At 40.0% G+C, this 20,072-nt stretch overlaps 1 protein-coding gene across 5 annotated transcripts in view; it reads right to left on the minus strand.

Annotated features, from left to right (window-relative positions):
- Positions 1-19,853, minus strand: part of MATR3 (matrin 3) — a 33,947-nt gene extending 14,094 nt beyond the window's left edge. The window contains exons 1-4 of one of the 5 annotated variants that reach the window (XM_004609910.3): positions 19,721-19,853; positions 7,326-8,411; positions 1,785-1,846; positions 307-348 (exon numbers count right to left, since the gene is read on the minus strand). In XM_004609910.3, the coding sequence (XP_004609967.1) occupies positions 307-348; positions 1,785-1,846; positions 7,326-8,237 (1,016 nt within the window). In that variant the 5' untranslated portion in view covers positions 8,238-8,411; positions 19,721-19,853. The other 4 variants (XM_004609911.3, XM_004609912.2, XM_055141249.1 and 1 more) reach the window with 4 other exon arrangements.
- Between the last annotated feature and the right edge of the window lie 219 nt (positions 19,854-20,072).

Here is a 20,072-nt window from a genome sequence, read left to right on the forward strand (position 1 = left end):
AGGGGAGGGGGCGGGGAAGTGGAGGAGTAGGTTTGTGCCACATTCAGTAGTGCTCAGGGGTTACTCCTGGCTTTGCACTCAGGAATCACTCCTGGTGGGCTCAGGCGACCATATGGGATGCCAGGAATAGAACCAGGATTTGCCACATGCAAAGCAAGCAAATGCCTTCCCCGCTGTACTGTCTCTTAAGCCCCTGACCCATTCTTTCATTAAAATTAAAGAAGCATCTTTAAGATGTTTAATTTTTAACCTGTAGTCCTTACATTCATCTTCATTACAAACAATAGCTTAAAATTTTTAACTTACATTGTGTGTCCTGTATCATTGTCAGGATTCCACTCTGGGTAGCTTTAAAAAGACCAGAAAATTAACTTTAAAATAAAACTGTTCTTTACAGTGTAGGCTTGTTTGGCCTTTAAAACAATAATAGATTATTAAGCAGTGAATTAAGTATGTGAATCTAAATGTTAGAAGTATTAGTATAAAGCACATCATATACTTCCAAAGAAATATTCCATAATTTCAAGTTAAAGAGCATAGACTTGTTCTGTATACTTAAAAAATTTATATTGTGATTATTTCTTCTACATTTGACTACCAATGACAAGTTCTTCCTCAATCTTAAGTATCAAGAGCAGAACTGGATTTTAGTAGTATTTTGTGTGTGTGTGTGTGTGTGTGTGTGCCTAAGACCAAACTCAGACCAGAGAAACATGTATTCAACTACTAATCTACATCTCTGGAAATTATATTTCCAATAGTGCTCCATCAAATGCTTGACTTCAAGTATTTGTGAAAATTGTCACTCCAGTAAAAAATGGATAGATACTGTATGCTGCTTAGGCAGAGATTCTTGAGAAATACAATTGTATTCTCATCTAAATTCAAACTCAAAAGATCAAAGATTTTGTTTTCAGTTTTGGGGTCACACCTGGTAGCACTCAGGGTTTACTTAGGCTCTGTGTTCAAGGATCACTCCTGGAGGGGCTAGGGAGACCATATAGGGTGCTGGGGATCAAACCCTGGACAGCCACATGCAAGGCAAATGCCTTACCTGCTGAACTATTGCTCTGACCCTCTACATAGGTATTTTAAAAGCAAAGCTAAATATTTTGCTTTTAAGTATCTTTATTTTTTTTAAGTATCTTTAAATACAAATATAAAAACAAAGTTGTTTTAAAAGAAAAAATTTTATCTAGAAGGATTTTCTTTGATGACCTCTAACCTTTTTGACGGGAAGGGGGCGGGGATAGTGGTGGGACATACAAAGTTGTGCTCAGGGTTTCCTCCTGGTTCAGTAGTATTTGCGAACCATAAGGGGTTGGTGGGTTGTTTTAGGAACAAAGCTGGGTTGGACTACTACAAGCCAAGGGCCTTAATTACTAAACCATCTCTCCAGTCCTGTTTATCTCTAATTTCAAATGCCTGCTCCCACTTTCTGTATATTGTAGATTTTTAGAGCCATGTATTGTTTATGAAAATTCTACAAATAATCTATTCCATAAAAAGACTATCTTTAAACTAGTATAAGTTCTTTCAATTTGTATTAGGAGCCAGTATTTACCCTACCATGTAATAATCTATAAAGTAACTCAATCACTACATACAAATTCCACCTAAAACTTCAGACCTAATATTGTTTTATAATTAGGACTGCCTGGAGAGTAACTCTGCAATAATAATTAACTATGTGAATATTACAATTAAATGATGAATTCCCCCAAACCAATCAATGGCTGCTTGAGTCACGTTAAGGATGCTTTAAAAGTATTTCAAACTCCTACATTTCAAGAAGAAGCTGGCATCGACGACTGTGACTTGCTCCATTGATATGTTGACTCCACTCCTGCAGCAAAGTAAATTAGTAGAATTAACAAAATAAAACTAAAATATTTTTATCTGAGTCATAAAACCTCCAGGACACTAATATATGTGCAACATCATAGGCTGTATGTACCAACACTGCCCATTCACTGATCATATTGAATTAATTTTAATCCATTTCTGATCCTTGTAGCTTGATCCTGCCCTCAAATACGCAATGCACACTCTTGGAAAAACTGATTAACTTAATTAATTTACTAATAGACCTGACAGGGAAATGATAAAATTATTAAAGATCAAAATAGTAATTTCTGTGGGCCAAATTGATTCCTGTACACTATTAAATTGCTTTCTTATAGCACATTAAATGATGAGACATCCCTATTTACATCTACTTTTCTAGGAAAACATACTTGCAAACAATTAGTTAAAATAACAGAATCTTTAATTTCATGCAGCCTCTGAAGTGTGTCCCAAATGTACTGCAGCCATGAGAAAATGATTCAATAGGAATAGCTTTTATAAAGACTATTCCCCATTTATCAAAAAACTGGGCTCCCATTTTCCCGAAATGAAAAAGCAAATGTTAGGAATGCAGGATTCCACACTTATGGGAGGAATGCATTATATTTCATTTGTATTAACTTCTTAGAGGTTAACTTTGAAAGAATAAATTTTTCTTATTTTAAGCAAATGAACTCACTCTGGGGAAAAAAATCCACATGTGAATGATTGCTATCTGAAACAGAAAATTTAGGAAAGGTAGGTTCTGTATTTGGAACAACTTATTTAAATTAACTGCAATTCAGTATTTTCCTAGAGCTTTACAGAAAGTGAATGCAAGTAAAGGGTAAATTACTTAGCAGCACACTGCTAGGAACAGACAGATGAGCTAAATTTTTCAAATTTTATATATTTTTGGCTTTGAGGTCACACTAAATAGAGCTGGGGGCTACTCACGTATGAGGGGTATGGTTTTGTTCAATAATTTTCAGGGGGCCATGCAATGCCAGGTTCTTTGGGCTTCCACATGAAAAGCATGTGCTCTAATCATTTGATCCATCTTCCCAACCCAAGAGTAAGCTATTATCACAGTGCTTCTAAAACCTCCTTATTAGTAATTCCTGTTTTAGGTGTATTGTTCTACAAATTCACACAAATTGAGCCACACTTTTTAAACACCCACACTACCTAATACAATTATATCCCCAGTAAAAAACATGGACAGGTTGGGGCTAGAGAGATTAAACAGAGTGGGTAGGGTGCTGGCCTTGTACATGACAGACCTGCGTTTGATCCCTAGCATCCCATATGGTTCCCCCAAGCCCTGCAAGGAGTGATCCCTGAGTGTAGAGCCAGCAGTAAGCCCTAAGCACCCCATAATGTGGCCCCAAACCAAAAACCAAAAACCCCCAAAACAACCAAAACAAAACCCCTCACAAACCATGGAGTTATTTTTCTTAAAAAGGGTGTATATTATATAAAACTAAACAAAATTACAAGACCTTTGGGAAAACTTTTAGTTGGTATCTGGTATTTTATAAGAGGGATTCTAATAAAAACAAAAAACTGGTTTAGGAGCTAGGAGTTCAAAGGGCTGGAGCTGAAACCTGGCATGCGAGGGGCCCAAGTTTGATCTCCCATACCACAAGCACCCACTAAGCAATGCAGGGTGTGGCCCCTGGACCCCCTGAGCAGTACTAGAGAGGTCCAACACCCCCCCCCAAAAAAAATTCTTTTTCAGTAGTTACACACATTCCATGCCCTAATTAACTAAAATCTCAATGAAAGAACTAAGATGGAGCACATCCAAACAGAATGATTAATTCTCAGAACCTGGGATAACTAGCTCTCAAAGTAGCATCATCTTTTTAAGATAAAGGGTTTATAGTTAAGGTACTAGAAATCTCTCCAGCTGGGCCTAAAATCTGGGACATGAATTTATACTTGCAAAGCATAGACCACTGATGTGTTGGAGATCACTTTTAAAATGGCTGCAAGAGGTGCTACAGGTAAAGTTCACAAATTCAGAAGAGGGATTAAATAAGTACTTTATCAGAATTTCAAGTAAAATTTTTGTGTTTTCAATTAAAAATAATCCTTGAGAAGTAGTCTCTTGGGTGAGGAATAAAAAGTTATCCTATTAAGCATATTTCTAGTTCATAGAAGATAGAAAGGGTTCCCTCTATGCTTTTTAAATGTCTTATTTAGGTAGGGTACAAGTGTGGCTGGTCTTTCAAAGTACTACAAAAGAAGGTCAAGATCATTAAAGAATCAGTTATACACCGCCAAATACACCCATTAATCTAATCTGCACTACCCCATTTGTTCTTTTATAGTTTTTGTTTTAAGGTGAGGACTAAGGGCCAAAAAAGTGTTTTAAAAAAGAATATGAATTCACTTTCTGAATTCAGAAGTTCCTTAAGAAAAATATATTCACCTTGATGTCTTTGAGACATCTAATAAAGGAAGGATAATTTGGAGAAGTACTTCTGGAATGGCAGAATAAAGAATAACTTATGGGCTTCTAGAATAATACTCAAAGAAAAAAATATGACAAGTGACAAGACAGTGAAAGGGCAGTAGTGGGCAATTTTCTTTTAAATGAAAGAATTTGAGGGAAGTTTGAGGTTGTGTAGAAAAGCAACTCGACATGCTAAAATGACCTTGAAAGAAAAGCAACACCATATCTGAAAGTCACTAATCAAAAATAATGATGACAAACTAGATGTCTTTCACCTAGAAGTTTCTGTTTGCATAGTAAGAAGAAGTTCTGATCATGTAAAGCTGATAAACATTATTACCACTAAGTGAAAAGAACAGATTTTCCAAGTTATGCAGCAATACCAGAGAGCAGGATGAAATGTTTAAATTTTTTTCATTTATCTAATGTCACAAGAATTTTTCTCTAGTCATTGTTTCTATCAGTCATAAAATAAGAAAGAACACTGCTAAAAGTGATTATTTACTTTTTCAACAATGTAGATTCCCCCCTACCAGTATCAGCTGTGATAAGAAAACTAGAATACATTAAGAGAATCTAGGTGTTCAAACTTCTTAGAATTGGTTCAAATTACAAATACCATAATGTTGTAAATAATCAAAGTTGCTCCAAAAACAATTTTTCATGTTCCAAATATTGTAATAAAATTTAAAAAATAGCTAAGGCCTATATATTTTTACAGGTTAAAAGTACCTCTTGTAGTAGGGTAGTGCAATCTTACTCTTGAATCCAAAGTTTCATCAAATGTTTAAGCTTTTTATTTAGTTCCATTTACTATTTATTAATTAATAGTGCTCTTCAGGAACTAGAAGGTAGCAAAATTTAGGGAGGAAAGAATCATATAAAATTAGAAACTGTTCTGATTAAAATCCTGTTTCCTTCTGCGTTCCTTTACTGAATCAGTTTTCTGAAATGTGCAAGCAGCAAGGTTAAATTACTGTTTATAAAGTCAGAGCAAGAAGATTTAACAGTAGCTTTTGAATTAAGATGACTGCGACAGCAAAGAACTTAAGTCCTGTAGAATCACTTTCATTTGAGACACTATTTCCTTAGAATTTAGAGATCTTTATCTGAGAACACTGGTCAATATTATTTCTGAAAACAAGAATAACAAAAATTGTGAGTCACTAAAGCTTAATACAACTTTCATTAAGTCAACTCACAACCAGACATAAGACTGACTTAAGGTTTTGAACTAGACTAGATTTGATGAGACAGTATATCCAATCAATTTGGAAAAAAAGAAAAAGAAAGAAAACAACATCATAAAAAAATACCTACCAAATTGTCCTACCTTTTGAGTTTGGGGTTCTACTTCTTAAATTAAAATTAATATAAAGGGTGAAATAGAGGACCTCAAACAGGCCAAGTTCATGTTTTGCATGTCAGAGGTCTGGATACAGACCTCTGATACATTGCAGGATGTGAGTCCAACCAATCTTAATTTAACCTATAACCCAAAATTTTTCATTTGAGGCTAAATTTATACTTTGGGCATGGATTAAAGATTAACATTATTTGTAAGTACAGGCTTACAATGTTAATTCAAAGGGTTTTGTTTGTAGAAATACTTATATATTTAGCTAAGAATTGTCTTTTATTTTGGGTGGTTTGGGAGCCATACCTGGTGGTGCTCAGGGAACCATACTGGTTCCTAGGGCTTGAACCCAGGGTCAGCTATGTGCAGGGCAAGCACCTACCTTTTGTACTATCTCTCTGGCCTCAGAATTACTTCTTAAAGTCAGTTTTCAAAGTGCTCTGGAAATTCAAATAATGTCTCTTCTCTCAATTACCTGAGACAAAAACACTGAGCTCCAAATAGAAAAGGGAATGACTGGTAGTAACTTTAAAACAGAACATTAAAAACAAAAGGGATATAAAAAGAAAATCCTCCAGATGTTACCGTCAAGAAAAATCCCTGTGACAGTAACTACTCCATCATCTCATGGTAGTAATATGTTTCTGTTAAGTATAATAACTATACACAGCACACCAGGAAAAATGGTCAGAGTGTTATAATAGATCAAGTTAGCTAAGTGCTATAATGCTGACTTTAAGTCAACTGCACTGTATACTAAAAAAATTCAGTGAGAATGATCACTGAAAATACTGAAAGAGAAAGGACATATTTAAAGGGCATTTTGAAAAAGTCCTCATTTTACCAGATGTGTAATTAAAGCAAAGGAGAATTAAGTGGATTTTTTTGTTTGTTTTTTTTTGGTTTACTCTTTTCACGACTGATTATACCAGATGTCTAAGCCTAATCAGAAAAAGAATGCTTACAAGGAACACAGAACAGGATATTGTGGTAGCTGATTTTTCCAAGTCTCTAGAGGGAAAGATGCAATATGGGATAATAAAAAGTGAATTTTGAAGTATGTTTAAGAAAGTTGTGGAAAAGGAGAAAAAAAATGATGAAAAATTCCGTAGTATGAGAGTTTGTGTTAAAGGGAAATTAAAAAAGGAAGAATGAACTAACCTAAAATATGAAACATACTAAAACAAACACCAGGGCTCTACATTAACTCTTTCCCTGTAGCCACAGATAAGGAAAAAAAAGAGAATTGTTCAAGAATGCATCTTAACTACATACAAATCAGCAATCAAGACAGATGGGAGAGCTGAAATCTAGCATCCTGAATGGCATAGCACATCAACTGCAAAAAATAAAAAAATTACTTAAAACAATTCAACAAAGCAGACAAAAATACTGCTTAAATATGATTAAGAAGAACATATTGATGCCAAAAAACCAACAAGATAATCTCAGTGGATGATAGCTTTGTGGCCAGAAGTAATCTAGGCAGATTGTATTAATGTAAAGCCCTGGTTTAAAATGCTCAAAACAATTACCTTCCAAATAAAGTATTCGAAAAGTATAAAATTCTCGATCAACTCAGTGTCATCAGACTACAGAATTAGAGTAAAAGATATAGGTAAATACAGAATAGGTACTACAATGTAAAAGAAATTAGAAGTATCTGTTGCATTAACTCACCTTATTAGAATGAACTGGCAAATCACATATAGAGCACAGATGGGGATAACCCTTCGGTAAGAGTCCATGGAAGTCTTCAATATTGCTACTTGGAGGAGCGCCCCTCTTTTTCTCAAAGAGAGATCTCTCTTGTAAGGGGCCAGGACCACGTCCCATTCTCTCATACTCACTGTCAAATTTATGATAGTTATGCGAGGTCTCACCAAAAAAAGAATCATCCCTACACCTTTCTCCATCTCTTAATCTGTCATCTTCATAATCCATTCTGTCATAATAACCAGATTCTTGAGAACGACTTCCATGGTCATAATCAAGCACTGGGTTGAGACTAGGACCACGATCATCAAAACTATCTCTTCTAAAGTGCCTTTTTTCTTCCCAATCATCCCTAGGTACTCTGTATGGTGGCTCCCGTGCAGCAGATCTGCCATCTCTACCATAACTCAATGTAGGGCCTTCTTCAGTTCTCCTCCTTTTAAGCTGTAGAAGGATTTGGGGCAAATTCTCAGGAGTTATCTTGTCCTCTGGATAACGACTCAGTTCATCTAAGTCTCTAGCCGACAGACCAAAGCTGGCCAAAATGTTACTGGCCTGGTCTGCATCTCCACGGTGTTGAGAAGACAAAGGGAGTGGACCTCTACTTCCAATGTTAAATATAGACTGCAAATTATGGGAAGAAGTACTAGCAGAAGACAGTGCACTATGAGCTCCTTGTTGATTCAATGAAGAACTCATTCCAAGATTCATTAAGCTAGCAAGGCGTGCAGTACCCTGGTTCATCCTTCCAAGAGATGCTGGCATACTTAAAGACTGGGTAGCAGCAGCAAGAAGGCCTATTCCTGCTGCAGACAGGTCACGCCCATGACCCTGCGAGTCCCTACCGAGAGATGACTGCTGGAATGACTTGGACATTGTAGAACTATATCTTGTCTAGTTTAGAGATTAAAAAATTTTTTTAAAAGATGGCCAAAAAGAAAGCTTAAACTAGAAAACTAAATTAACTTTGCTTCAAAAAATGGTAACGCCAAGAAAAAGGATCAATAAGGACTGTAGAATCTTCTTCAAGCTGAGAACCAGCAGACAACTCTGTAGAAAAATAAGCAATTTTAGTCATAAATCCCTTTAAGTAGATGCCGTTTTTTTTTAGAAAAAAAACTTATGCATCATGTTGATTAAAAAAAACAATTTAAGATCTCAAACTTACAAGGAATTTATTAAATATCTTAAATAGATTCTGGATGTATGCAGAGCCTGCATATGGTATTTAAAAAGCAGTCTTTTATGCTAAAGTTTACTAAAGGGAATTCCTTATTGAATTTAAAAACATTTCAATTGAAGGATTAAAGTTTGAGTATATCAAAATTTCAATAAAAATATATAGATGGGTCTCTTCTTTTGGAAGAATAAAAATACACCCTATAGTATGATGCTTGAGTTCCAGGAGAAGACTAAAAACAAACAAAAAATCAAGGTCAGCAAGTCAAAGATGAGTCAGTTGTACTCTGCTTTAGAAAATGAGACCTAGTATCACTATCAGAAAGAACCAAGTAAAATCACAAGTAAATGAAGCATAAGTGTCAAGTACCTCGTAAAAGACCTAAGACCAAACACAGTAGCTGAGACCTTTATGCAACAAAATCATTTCGAGGTGAAGACAGATGTGAAGAAAATTAAGTGACTTTACAGACTAGGGATTTTTGCTCAAATTTAAGCTATACACTAACTGCCTTCTTGCAGTCTGGACTATATTAGGCAGTACTTCTTTTAATCCTAATTTTACAAGGTAAGGAAAACTAAGTATGGTCACTATAGATCTAGGAGACCTTCTAAGAAAATACCCAGATACAGAAAGCACAGGCGATTTAAAGAGGTGAACTCCCCAAGTGAGCATCCATCAGCACTCATTTAATGCCCAGGGTTACAGCACCCCTAGAACTCCAAACAGGTAAAAACGCAAATGAGATCTTGCTCATATAGATTTCTGTCAACTCTTCACAAGAATAGCCCAATCACCTGGAAAATTTAAATACCATTGTCCAAGATATAATTCTAGATGAACTTATTTTTCTTTATTTAAATCACTACCACTTTAACCCAGAAAAAGTTATGTAAGAATTTGGGAAGCATTTCCATGATTCTCATAAAATATTAATTAATGATGTACATAAACAATGTCCTTAGTGAAAAAATTTTTATAACCACAACCACACAGAGTAGAATTAAGTCTTTAACCATTTGCTACAGAATTCTATTAGAAGGCTTTGGGCTATTAAGTTTAATACTTTTGATTCCCACACACCTAAGTACCAACAGTGTAATATATTAATAAACTTTGTTTAGAGAAAACGAGGCAGTTTTCAGTCCAACAAGTCTATTATAGGAGCAACTCCACCAATGATAGATTAAAGCAAGAAAACACTGGGACCAATAAAATGGTAGAGAAAAGTAGTTCTTAGAAGTTGCAGGCAAGACTGAGACTTACAAAAGATGTAACAAAGTTAAAAAGACACAGAAATGCTATTGGAGTGACTGGAATTACAGATGTTTTTGCACACCAAGAAAGATGAATTTGAAAAAGGACACGAAAGAAACTAGTTTTAGATGAGACCTACTGTGTAAACTATAACTAGGTTTTAAAATAAGATTTATAAAGACAAGAGTAACAAGTAATTTAGATGAAAGTACCTCTGATATAATCTTACAAATGCCACATAGAATTAGAATGGCAACTGAAATACAGTGCCAACTGATAAAACCCTCTATGTTTTCATGAATATTTTTTATCTTTACAAATCAAAACTTGAGGGTTTTTCAGTATCTCAAAGTATTAGGATATTTACTGCAGCTTTGTACTTCATATCATAGCCAAAGCTTTGTATTACTGCAAAGGCAGTCTTTGGAAAAACTTGGAATTTCCCCTCAAATTATATGTTAATTTGATTGCTTGTAAAAAATTTAAATCAATAGTATTTCAAGCAAATATAGAGATCTCAATCACTTTTCTTTGTAGCATATATGAAAAATGGTAGGTCTGCAAGAACAAAAGATTGAAAAGCAAAAGACGATAACCTTAAGACAAAAACAGAAAATGGGTAACAGCAAAGACAACATGAATTCCTTGACAAATTTCCTTACTCAAGAGTTTCAACTTAAAATTCAGCCTCACACAAAGACATGAGTATTTATTACAAAAATCAAGTTTTAACTGAAACACAAATGACCAAACAAGATTTAAAAAATTTTATTACAATAAAATTGAGTGAAATCAAACACAGCATTGTTGAAAGAAAACAGTTCCTTTGATATATTTGGGCAATGATGAAATAAGTCATTTGAAAGGTTCATTTCTTCAAGACCTAAATTAATACAACCCCAGGGCTGGAGCAAAAGCAGAGCAGGTAGGGTGTTCGCCTTGCATGCAGCCGACCTGGGTTCGATTCCCAGCATCCCATATGGTCCCCTGAGCAGTGCCAGGGGTAATTCCTGAGTGCAGAGTCAGGAGTAACTCCTGTGCATCGCTGGGTGTGACCCAAAAAACCAAATAAATAAATACATACATACAACCAGACATTCAATAAATTACTGAATATTTTTAAACAGATTATAAACTTTTTCTACCCCTACCTTTAATAAACTGACTTTTTACAGTACGTAAAGCTAGAGGGTAATTGTTTGAAAGTGGTTTGTTTCTCTGAAATAACTATAGACTAGTACCAAACAACCAAGTCCACCTAACCCAATGAAACTATCTTTTTTTGGGGGAAGATGCTTGGTATAAAAACCAGAACCCCTATACACGTAAAACACACATTCTTTTATTGAGCTATACCCACAGGTCCTAAAATTCTTCACACATGAATCAGAGAGATATAGTGGGTATGGGTCATGCTGATACCTAGCTGATCCTGGTGTGATCCCTGGCACCCAAAATGGTCCCACCAACCCCACTGTGTATAAACTCTGAGCAGGATAAAGCACTGAGCACCTCAGGGTGTACACTCACCAGAAGAAAACCAGTGATTTTTTAATATAATAAAATCTAACGCAGAACCCTTCACTTCTAAAGTACCCCCATTCACAAGGAAACATTAGGAAAGGAGATCCATAATTAAGCTTAACAAATGCTCTTTACTACAACTTACAAAAAGAATAATTTGTTTGTTTTTGGGCCACACTTGGCTGTGTTCAGGCCTTACTACTGGCTCTGCATTTAGGGATCATACCACGGTGTTGGGGGACCACATGCAGTTCCAGGGAGAAAACCTGGGTTGGCCAGATGCAAGGCAAAAAACCCATACCTACTATACTATCACTTCAATCCTGATATTCAAATTATTAATGATCAGGTGTAAAACTCATCTTCATAGACAAATAACTGAATTCAACTTAAACCTAACTCATGATGTATATAGATTAATGCTACCAATTACCTTAATAACTGAGTAACGTAAAATTAAATTTCAATTAGCAATACTCAACAGTCACAGAAATAGCACAGCAAGTTAAGGTGTTTACCTTGTACACAACCAGGGTTTCATCCTGGCACCACAAATGGTGCCACCAGGAGTGATGCCTGTACAGTCAGGAGAAAGACTTGAACAGCCCAGAACACAGTCGAAAAAACAAAGCAAAACAAAAAAATACTCAACTGCCCCCATTCTGTGACAGGCTAGCTAATTTTTGGGGGGCTAAGGGGGGCGGGGAGGGAGGCAGGGCCCCGACACACAAGAGCACTCAACGTTTACTCCTGGCACTGTTTCAGGGACCTTATGCAATGCTGGGGTGGAGGTGTTAAACCAAGGTCAGTGCCTAAATCCCTGTACTATCATTCTGGTCCTACCTGATCTTTATTTTCTCCAATAATAAACAAAATATTAGAGCTAAAGCAATAGTATATAGGAGGCAGGGTGCTTGCCTTGCACATGATTAGATCCCCAGAATCTCCTATGGTCCTCTGAGCACTGACAGGAGTAATCCCTGAGTAGAGCCAGGTGTGACCCCAAAACTGGGGGGGGGAGGAGGGGAGAAAATGTATTATTGTCTCAAGTTAAAAGGGTGGAAAAGAATCTTCAGAATCATTTTCATCAAAGATAAAAGACCAGGGGCCAGAGCAATAGCACAGCGGGTAGGGCGTTTGCCTTGCACGAGGCCGACCCGGGTTCGATCCCCGGCATCCCATATGGTCCCCCAAGCACTGCCAGGAGTAATTCCTGAGTGCAAAGTCATGAGTAACCCCTGAGCATCGCTGGGTGTGACCCCCCCCAAAAAAAAAGCAAAGATAAAAGACCAGTGTTATTGTGTATCACTTATTCATGTGAAAATATGCCAAATGGTTAGGAAGCATCTTTTGGAGAGAGGGCAGTTTAAATTTTTGTCATTCATTTACATCTTGTGCTAAGAACCTTTAAACCAAGAACTTTATTATTGCCAGGTTAAACGTTTCACACTAAATTTAAAAACGATGCTTTTAATTTAGTAATTCTTTATGCCACCAGTATATTTCCTAAATTTAGTTTTGATTAAAAAATTATTGTATCTGGAGGGGCTGTAGTGATAGCACAGTGGGCAGGGCATTTGCCTTGCATGCAGACAACCCGGGTTCGATTCCCAGCATCTCATATGGTCCCCTGAGCACTGCCAGGAGTGATTCCTGAGTGCATGAGCCAGGAGTAACCCTGCGCAACGCCAGGTGTGACCCCCCCCCAAAAAAAATTATTGTATCTGGAGCAAGAGTGATGGTATAGTAGGTAGGGTGCTTGCCATGTACGTGTCCAACGAGGGTTTGATCCCCGACACTCCATATGGTCTCCCAAGCCTCAACAAGACAAAGCCCTAACCACCAGTGGGTATGACCCAAAACCACCTCCGACAAAACTATTATACTGAAGCAACTTTTTTTGAGGGGAAGGGGTGGGCAACACCCTGTGATGCTCATGAGGTTATTCTTGGCTCCACATTCAGGAATTACACTTACCTGGGCATAGGGGACTATATGGATAGTGGGGACTGAACCCGGTCAGCTATGTACAAGGCAAGCAAGCATTCTAACCTGCTCTATTATTGTTCTGGCCCCAATCTAATCAACTTTTATTTAGAGCCTGCGCCTCTTAAAACACTGAATCTGTGTACTTCAATGCCATAATTTCACCTCATTATGGCATAGCTTTGAGTGACTTAAAAGCCTCAAAAAAGAAAACAAATGGCTAATTAATTTAAATAGCAAATCCCTTCGGAATTAAAGTCCCAGCCCTATTATAGTTCCTTACAAAAAAAATATACTTCATATTATACAATAGGAAAACTGAAAGCACTGATTTTAAAAAAAAAATGTACTTTGGGCGCCACACAAAAAATTTAAGTGCTTTTAAGACTATTGCCTTTAGTCCATTTTATAGACCTGGAATCAGCTTCCAGCCCACTTCTTGGTCCTTAGGCTAGTGATAACAGAGTGTTTTGCACAGTGCCTTCAACAGTCAAAACAGAAAACTTTACTTAGAAGGATTTCTATTAAGCCCTGGAATGGTTTTCATATTCCGGGGCTTAAGTAAAGTGCTTTTACCAGCAGTACATCTCAGAAACAAATAGAAAACACAACAAAATAAGACCCGGTGGCAGGGGCTGGAGAGGTTGAGATTGTTTGCCAAGCACATGGCAGAGCAGGTTTCAATGCCTGGCATCCAACGTGGTCCCTTGATCCCTGAAGGCATGATCCCTGACCACAGAGTCCTAAAACCTGAGTCTCACCGGTATAGTCCCAAACAAAACCAAAATGTACTGTTCCCATTATTCTGAAAACTAATTTCTAGGCTGGAAAGGGAAGGTATTTGCATTGCATGCAGTCATTTTCCTGAGTGCAAAGCGAGGAATAAGCCCTGAGTACTGCTAAGTATGGCCCCGAAACAAACAAAACAAAAACAAAAACACAAAAAGGAAACTTCTCTGTGAATTAAGACTATATTTCCAATGCAATAGATACCACTATGAAATTAATGTATCTAGTCTGCAGGTGAATTTTTTTTTCTTTCTTTCTTTTTGGGTCACACCTGGCGATGCACAGGAGTCACTCCTGCCTCCTCACTCAGGAATTACCCCTGACGGTGCTCAGGGGCCATATGGGATGCTGGGAATCGAACCCGGTTCAGCCGCGTGCAAGGCAAATGCCCTACCCGCTGTGCTATTGCTCCAGCCCCTGCAAGTGAATTTGTAAGGACTGTTTCAAGTTCAGTTAAAGAAAACCAAACCGAATTTTTAAAAAAACCTGATATGAGACATAAGTCAAATGCATAAAGTTATGCATATTAAAAATCACTAATAAAAACCTTATAAAGAATAGTAGGGCTGGGCCGGAGCGATAGCACAGCGGGTAGGGCGTTTGCCTTGCACGCGGCCGACCTGGGTTCGATCCCCGGCATCCCATATGGTCCCCCAAGCACTGCCAGGAGTAATTCCTGAGTGCAGAGCCAGGAGCAACCCCTGAGCATCGCTGGGTGTGACCCAAAAAGCAAAAAAAAAAAAAAAAAAAAAAAAATGAATAGTAGGGCAAAACCTTGTCCAAAACCAAAAATAAAGTCTAACAAACAATTCTCTCAGATCACTGGGCTTTTTCTCTTTACTCTTTTTTTTCAGGGGGAAGTGGGATGAAGTGGCAAGGTGTGGGGTTGGATCACATGGATTGGTGCTCAGGGCTGATGCCTCCTGGTCTGGATTCAGAAACTTACTCCTGGCTGCTCAGGGAACCATACAGAATGCTGTAGATGGACCTGGGCCATCTACAATGTAAAGAAAAACCCTACCAGCTGTACTATCATCACTCTGGCCCTCTCTGCTCTATTTTCAACTTATAGTACCCCCCTCCCCATGCTCTTGGGGCCACACTCAACAATGCTCAGTACTTAATCTTGGCAGTGCTTGGAAGTCCATATGGAATGCTGGGGGATAGTACCTGGGTCAGCCATGTGCAAGGAAAGTACTGTACTATTATTCTGGCCCAGTAATCCATAAAATTTTTAATCAAGAATTTCAAAACTGGGGGCTGGAGTGAGCTGGAGTGATAGCACAGTGGGTAGGGTGTTTGCCTTGCATGAGGCAGACCAGGGTTCAATCCCCAGCATGCCCATATGGTCCCCCGAGCACAGCCAGGACTAATTCCTGAATGGAGAGCCAGGAGTGACCCCTGTGCATCGCTGGGTATGACCCAAAAAGCACGCACGTGCACACACATATTCAAAACTGGGGCCAGAGCAATAGTACAGCAGGTAAAGTATTTGCCTTGCAAGTGACTGACCCGGGTTTGATTGCCCGCATCCCATATGGTCCCCAGAGCACCGGGAGGAGTAATTCCTGAGTTCAGAGACAAGAGTAACTCCCTGAGCATCGCTGGGTGTGACCCCCCCCCCAGGTGTTGTAACACTATTATTTCCTTAAAAGTGTAAACTAAGACCGGAGATAATAATAATCAGTAAGAGTAGAAATAACACATATGTGAGGTTCTGGGTTTCATCCCAGGTGTGCCCCATAACCCTTGAAATGCTAACCTATTTCTAACAATTCTTCCACTCTAACCCCCTCACCTATGAACCTAAATAGTGCCCACAGCAAACATTAAGTCAGTCAAGTACAGTCAGAACCTTTTATCACGTTTAGGAAAGTTTTAATGCAATACTGAGAGGTACATAAAAAACAGTACTCTCTGCTATTGTTTTGGGGCCATACCTGATTCTGGTGGTGCTTAGGTAATCAAATGTGGTGCCGGGGACTGACCCTCAAATTTGTAGCATGCAATGCCAGTCCTACCCGCTGCATAATCTCAACAACCCAACATACTTGTAACTAAAAGATGCGATTAGGGGGAAAAACAAATAAAAGATGTGATTAAAAACAGCTAACAAACCTTTACTCAATTCTTTTTTATTGGTCTTTGGGCCACAACCACTAAATCCTGGCTCAGCATTTAAGAATTATTCCTGGTTTTGCTTGATAGAACCCAGGTCGGCTGCTTCCAAGGGCCTTACCTGCTGTACCACAGCTCTCACCTCCCAATTCTCCCTTTCAATATTCTTGAAATTGGTAATGGCTGCAGCTCTTATTGTAACCTAATTAACAAGAGGGTTAAAGATGACAACTTTAATGTTTCTCTTTTGATTTTGCAGCCAGGGCTGGGAGAGAAAGTGGCACTAGATCAAACCAACAGATAGAACCTAGAGGCTTGTACACAGGGCAACGTCATTATTTTTCTAAAAAAATCTTCACCATTCTGTCGTTAATCAACATCTTAACTGGGTATTTTACATGATCTCTACTTTGTGTCACTTTGTATATGGTGGTGATAGACTCCAAGAAGTTGATCTACCTCTATCACAAACACCCTCAATACCTAAGACTAAAAAATAAAGTTGGAATTTTGCATTTTAAATATTTACAAAAAAAAAAACAACCAAAAAAACACCCCCAAAACAAAACAACTAATAAAATACACCCCCCCCTCCAAGAAACAAAAAACCCCAAACAGTTCTACCTTCAAAAACAAAAACCATGGGGGCAGGAGAGAGGAAGGCAATTAGCATCCTTGCCTTGATGGTGCATCCCTGAGACCCCATATAGTCCCTTGGAGCTTTGCCAGGAGTGATCCCTGAACGCACCGCTAAGTGTGGCCCAAACACTGATCTCCCGACCCCCTCCCCCCAAAATCAAAAACTGCCATATTTGGCACCACTGGTTTTAAATTCCTACCAATTTATAAATTTCCATTGTTATAATGCATCATTTCTCCAAAATACTGTTTTGATTGCTGTTTTTTAACATTTATTAATCTAGTCAAGGTCAACCATAATAATCACAACAAACCGAGTTTTATTATTTTCTGATAAATACTTTTAGAAATCCATTTCCCCATTCCTTTAGGTTCTGTTGGAGCAAGTAATATAAAATGTGTTACATGCCTGTCATGGGGGCAGGCTTGGGGGGGGGGGGCGGCCAGAAGGGACCTGGGGATACTGGCAAAGGGATGGGGAAGTTGGTGGGATTGGTGTTGGAACATTGTATGCCTGATACAACTCTATTATAAACAACTTTGTAAACCACGGTGTCTCAATTAAGAAAAAAAGAAAAACCCAAAACCTTTTAAGTGGCTACACTATAATTTTATCTCCACATGTCCAATCTTTTAGATTTTTATACTTGGTAAAGGTCACTAACATTTGTTTATACAAATCTTGACACTCCATTAGCACCTTTAAAGTAGAATCTTCCCATTTTCAAGTCCATTTATTACAACTTAAAGAGTCTGAATCAAGGCGAATCATTCTAGAACACATCTGCAGAATTGCCACTGATTAACCATATAATCACCACCTTCTTGGGTTTAACTCTTCAATGAAATAGGAACCTGAACTTTTACTTTCAAAATTATGTAAATTTCTCCCTTGAATGTCTCATGTGTTAAAGTTCAGTGATCAGTGAAGGACTTGTAATAACGTTAGTTCCTAAAAGCTTAATAAATTATATTTAGAGACTACTTTAGTACTTTAGTAGTCTCTAAATATAATTTATTAAGAGGGACAAACCAAGAGTGGGTAAATCTTAATTGGCTGACAATGTAAAAACACTTGATACGCACAGCCGAGAAAGGAGGTACAAAGATAATTTCCACGGTAAATGGGAAAAGTATACACTATAATGTTATAAGCATATAATGCTATGCATAAAGTCAAAGAAATTTAAAGTACACTGCAATAGAATATCTTTCTCCAAAAATCTTACATAACCAATTTGAAGTGTTTAATGTCATGTTTGCAGAAACATTCCAGTGGGGAAGACACCGCATTTTTCCAAAAAAATTCTTCCTCGGCGTCCTGACTTCCAACACACACCGACGTTGAAAATTACGTCGCTAGCCTAGTAGATGGGCCTGCGCCACTGAGATACCAAATACAAATTCCACTGTAAACTTACATGAAAATAGCTTAATTTTTGCCCGCGAAATCGACTGTTTCAATTTGCCTGGGAGAAAACCAGTTTTACCGACTACCTTAAAATAATAATAATAAAAAAAACAACAACCAAAAAATCCAGTTTTACCGACTACCTTAAAAAAAAAAAAACCTAAGAGAAACAAAAAGCTAGCTTAAACCAAGGCGTAACATGCAAAAACCAGCCTCAATACAAATATCGCGATCACGACCCGTGAAATCCACGACTCGCATTATTCCAAACCCAGAAACACCGGAAACGCCATTAACCGTTCTAGAAATATCTGGCTGGAAAACTGTAACTGATCCAGTAGGAATATTCCCGAAGGACAAGGCCCCCGAGCAGGATGAGCACTCAGGGCACGGGGGAAAAGGCCCCGTGGAACCCGGGACTCGGCACAGCTCTAGCCTTGAAAAGAACAACGATGCGGCGGCTACATGGTACTTCCAACCCTTTGTCTGGAAACCGGAAGGTCCCTCACCACACGATCCTCTCTAGTGGCACCTAGACGGGTAACATTTCAATTAAAAAGGGAAGGCGTGTGAGGCAACTCTCGGAAACGCGAGCAAATCTGCCCCGCTAGCGCAGGGCCGAAGGGCTGATCCACGGCGCAATGGGAAAAACAAGCGTTAACGTTTCGTGTTTTTTTTTTTTTCGGCCATTTTTGCGCCATGGGGGAGGGGGATTGTTTCTGAGATGCGGCGACCAGGCTCGCGCAGCGGGGTGGGGGTGGGGGGTCTCCGGCCAGGGCGACTCCGGGCGCCTCGGGAGCGAAGGCGGAGGAGCCCAGCGAAGGCCGTGACACCAGGAAACCGCGCGTGGACGGCGACGCGTCGCGGGAGGCTGCGAAAATCCTCCATTTTGAGGCATTATTTCCAGGCGCAACGTGGATGAAAGGGCCAACACAAACCGAGGCTGCCACGAGCCCGGGATTCCGGAACCCTCGCCAGCCGCCCCAAACGGCAGGCCCCCTGCGGACGGTCGCTCCCCCGGGCCTCGAGCGCTCCTCCCTTCCCCGGAGCGCAGCCGCCCGCGTGTAACGGGCTCGGCGTCCCGCCCCCGCCCACACCGAGCCCGGGACGCGGCGAGCGAGGCCCGACCGCTGCCCTCGGCGCCCCCGCGGGGTCCCGCCGCACCCGGGCTCCCCGGGGCCCGCGGCTGCCGGCGTGTCTCCCTCAGCGCCCGCTCACCTCCGCCGCCCGAGGAGTCTGGTCGCGCCGCCCCTGCACTCCTAACATGGCGGCCGCCGATCAGGCGCCTCACATACGCAGCGCGGAGGGAGGCCGAGCCGACGAGCGGGAGCGAGCGAGCAAGGCGCGCCGCCCGCTCCCCCACGGCCCGGGTCGTCGCCGCCGCCGCCGCCTCTTCCCGGCGAACGCCCAGAACCCCGGCCTCCCCACCCCGAGTCTTACCCGAATCACGCCTACCTTGAGGAAAAAAGGGAGCGGGGAAAGGAGAGCGAGCTCTCTCCCAGCGAGCGGGACGCAGAGCCTCCCACAATCCCCCGCAGCAACGGCGCTGCTAAGAGGTGGCAGCGGCGGCTGCAGCCCAAGAACAAACCCACTCTCGCGAGAGAGCGCGCCCCCACCCCCTCGGGTCCCGTTTCTGCGCGAGCCTGGCCCCTCCCCCTCCGGGCCGCGCACCTCACTCGCGCGCGTGGCGCCGGTCGTTGTTCTCGGGGCCCGGTCGGTGGCGGGAAATGTCTAGGCGGCTATTACCTGCGTGTTCGAGACCCACTGCACCAACTGGCTTTTTCCACCCCCGAGACTGCACGACGCG

The sequence above is a fragment of the Sorex araneus genome, chromosome 6, assembly GCF_027595985.1.
Source record: "Sorex araneus isolate mSorAra2 chromosome 6, mSorAra2.pri, whole genome shotgun sequence".
NCBI classification, from domain to species: domain Eukaryota; kingdom Metazoa; phylum Chordata; class Mammalia; order Eulipotyphla; family Soricidae; genus Sorex; species Sorex araneus.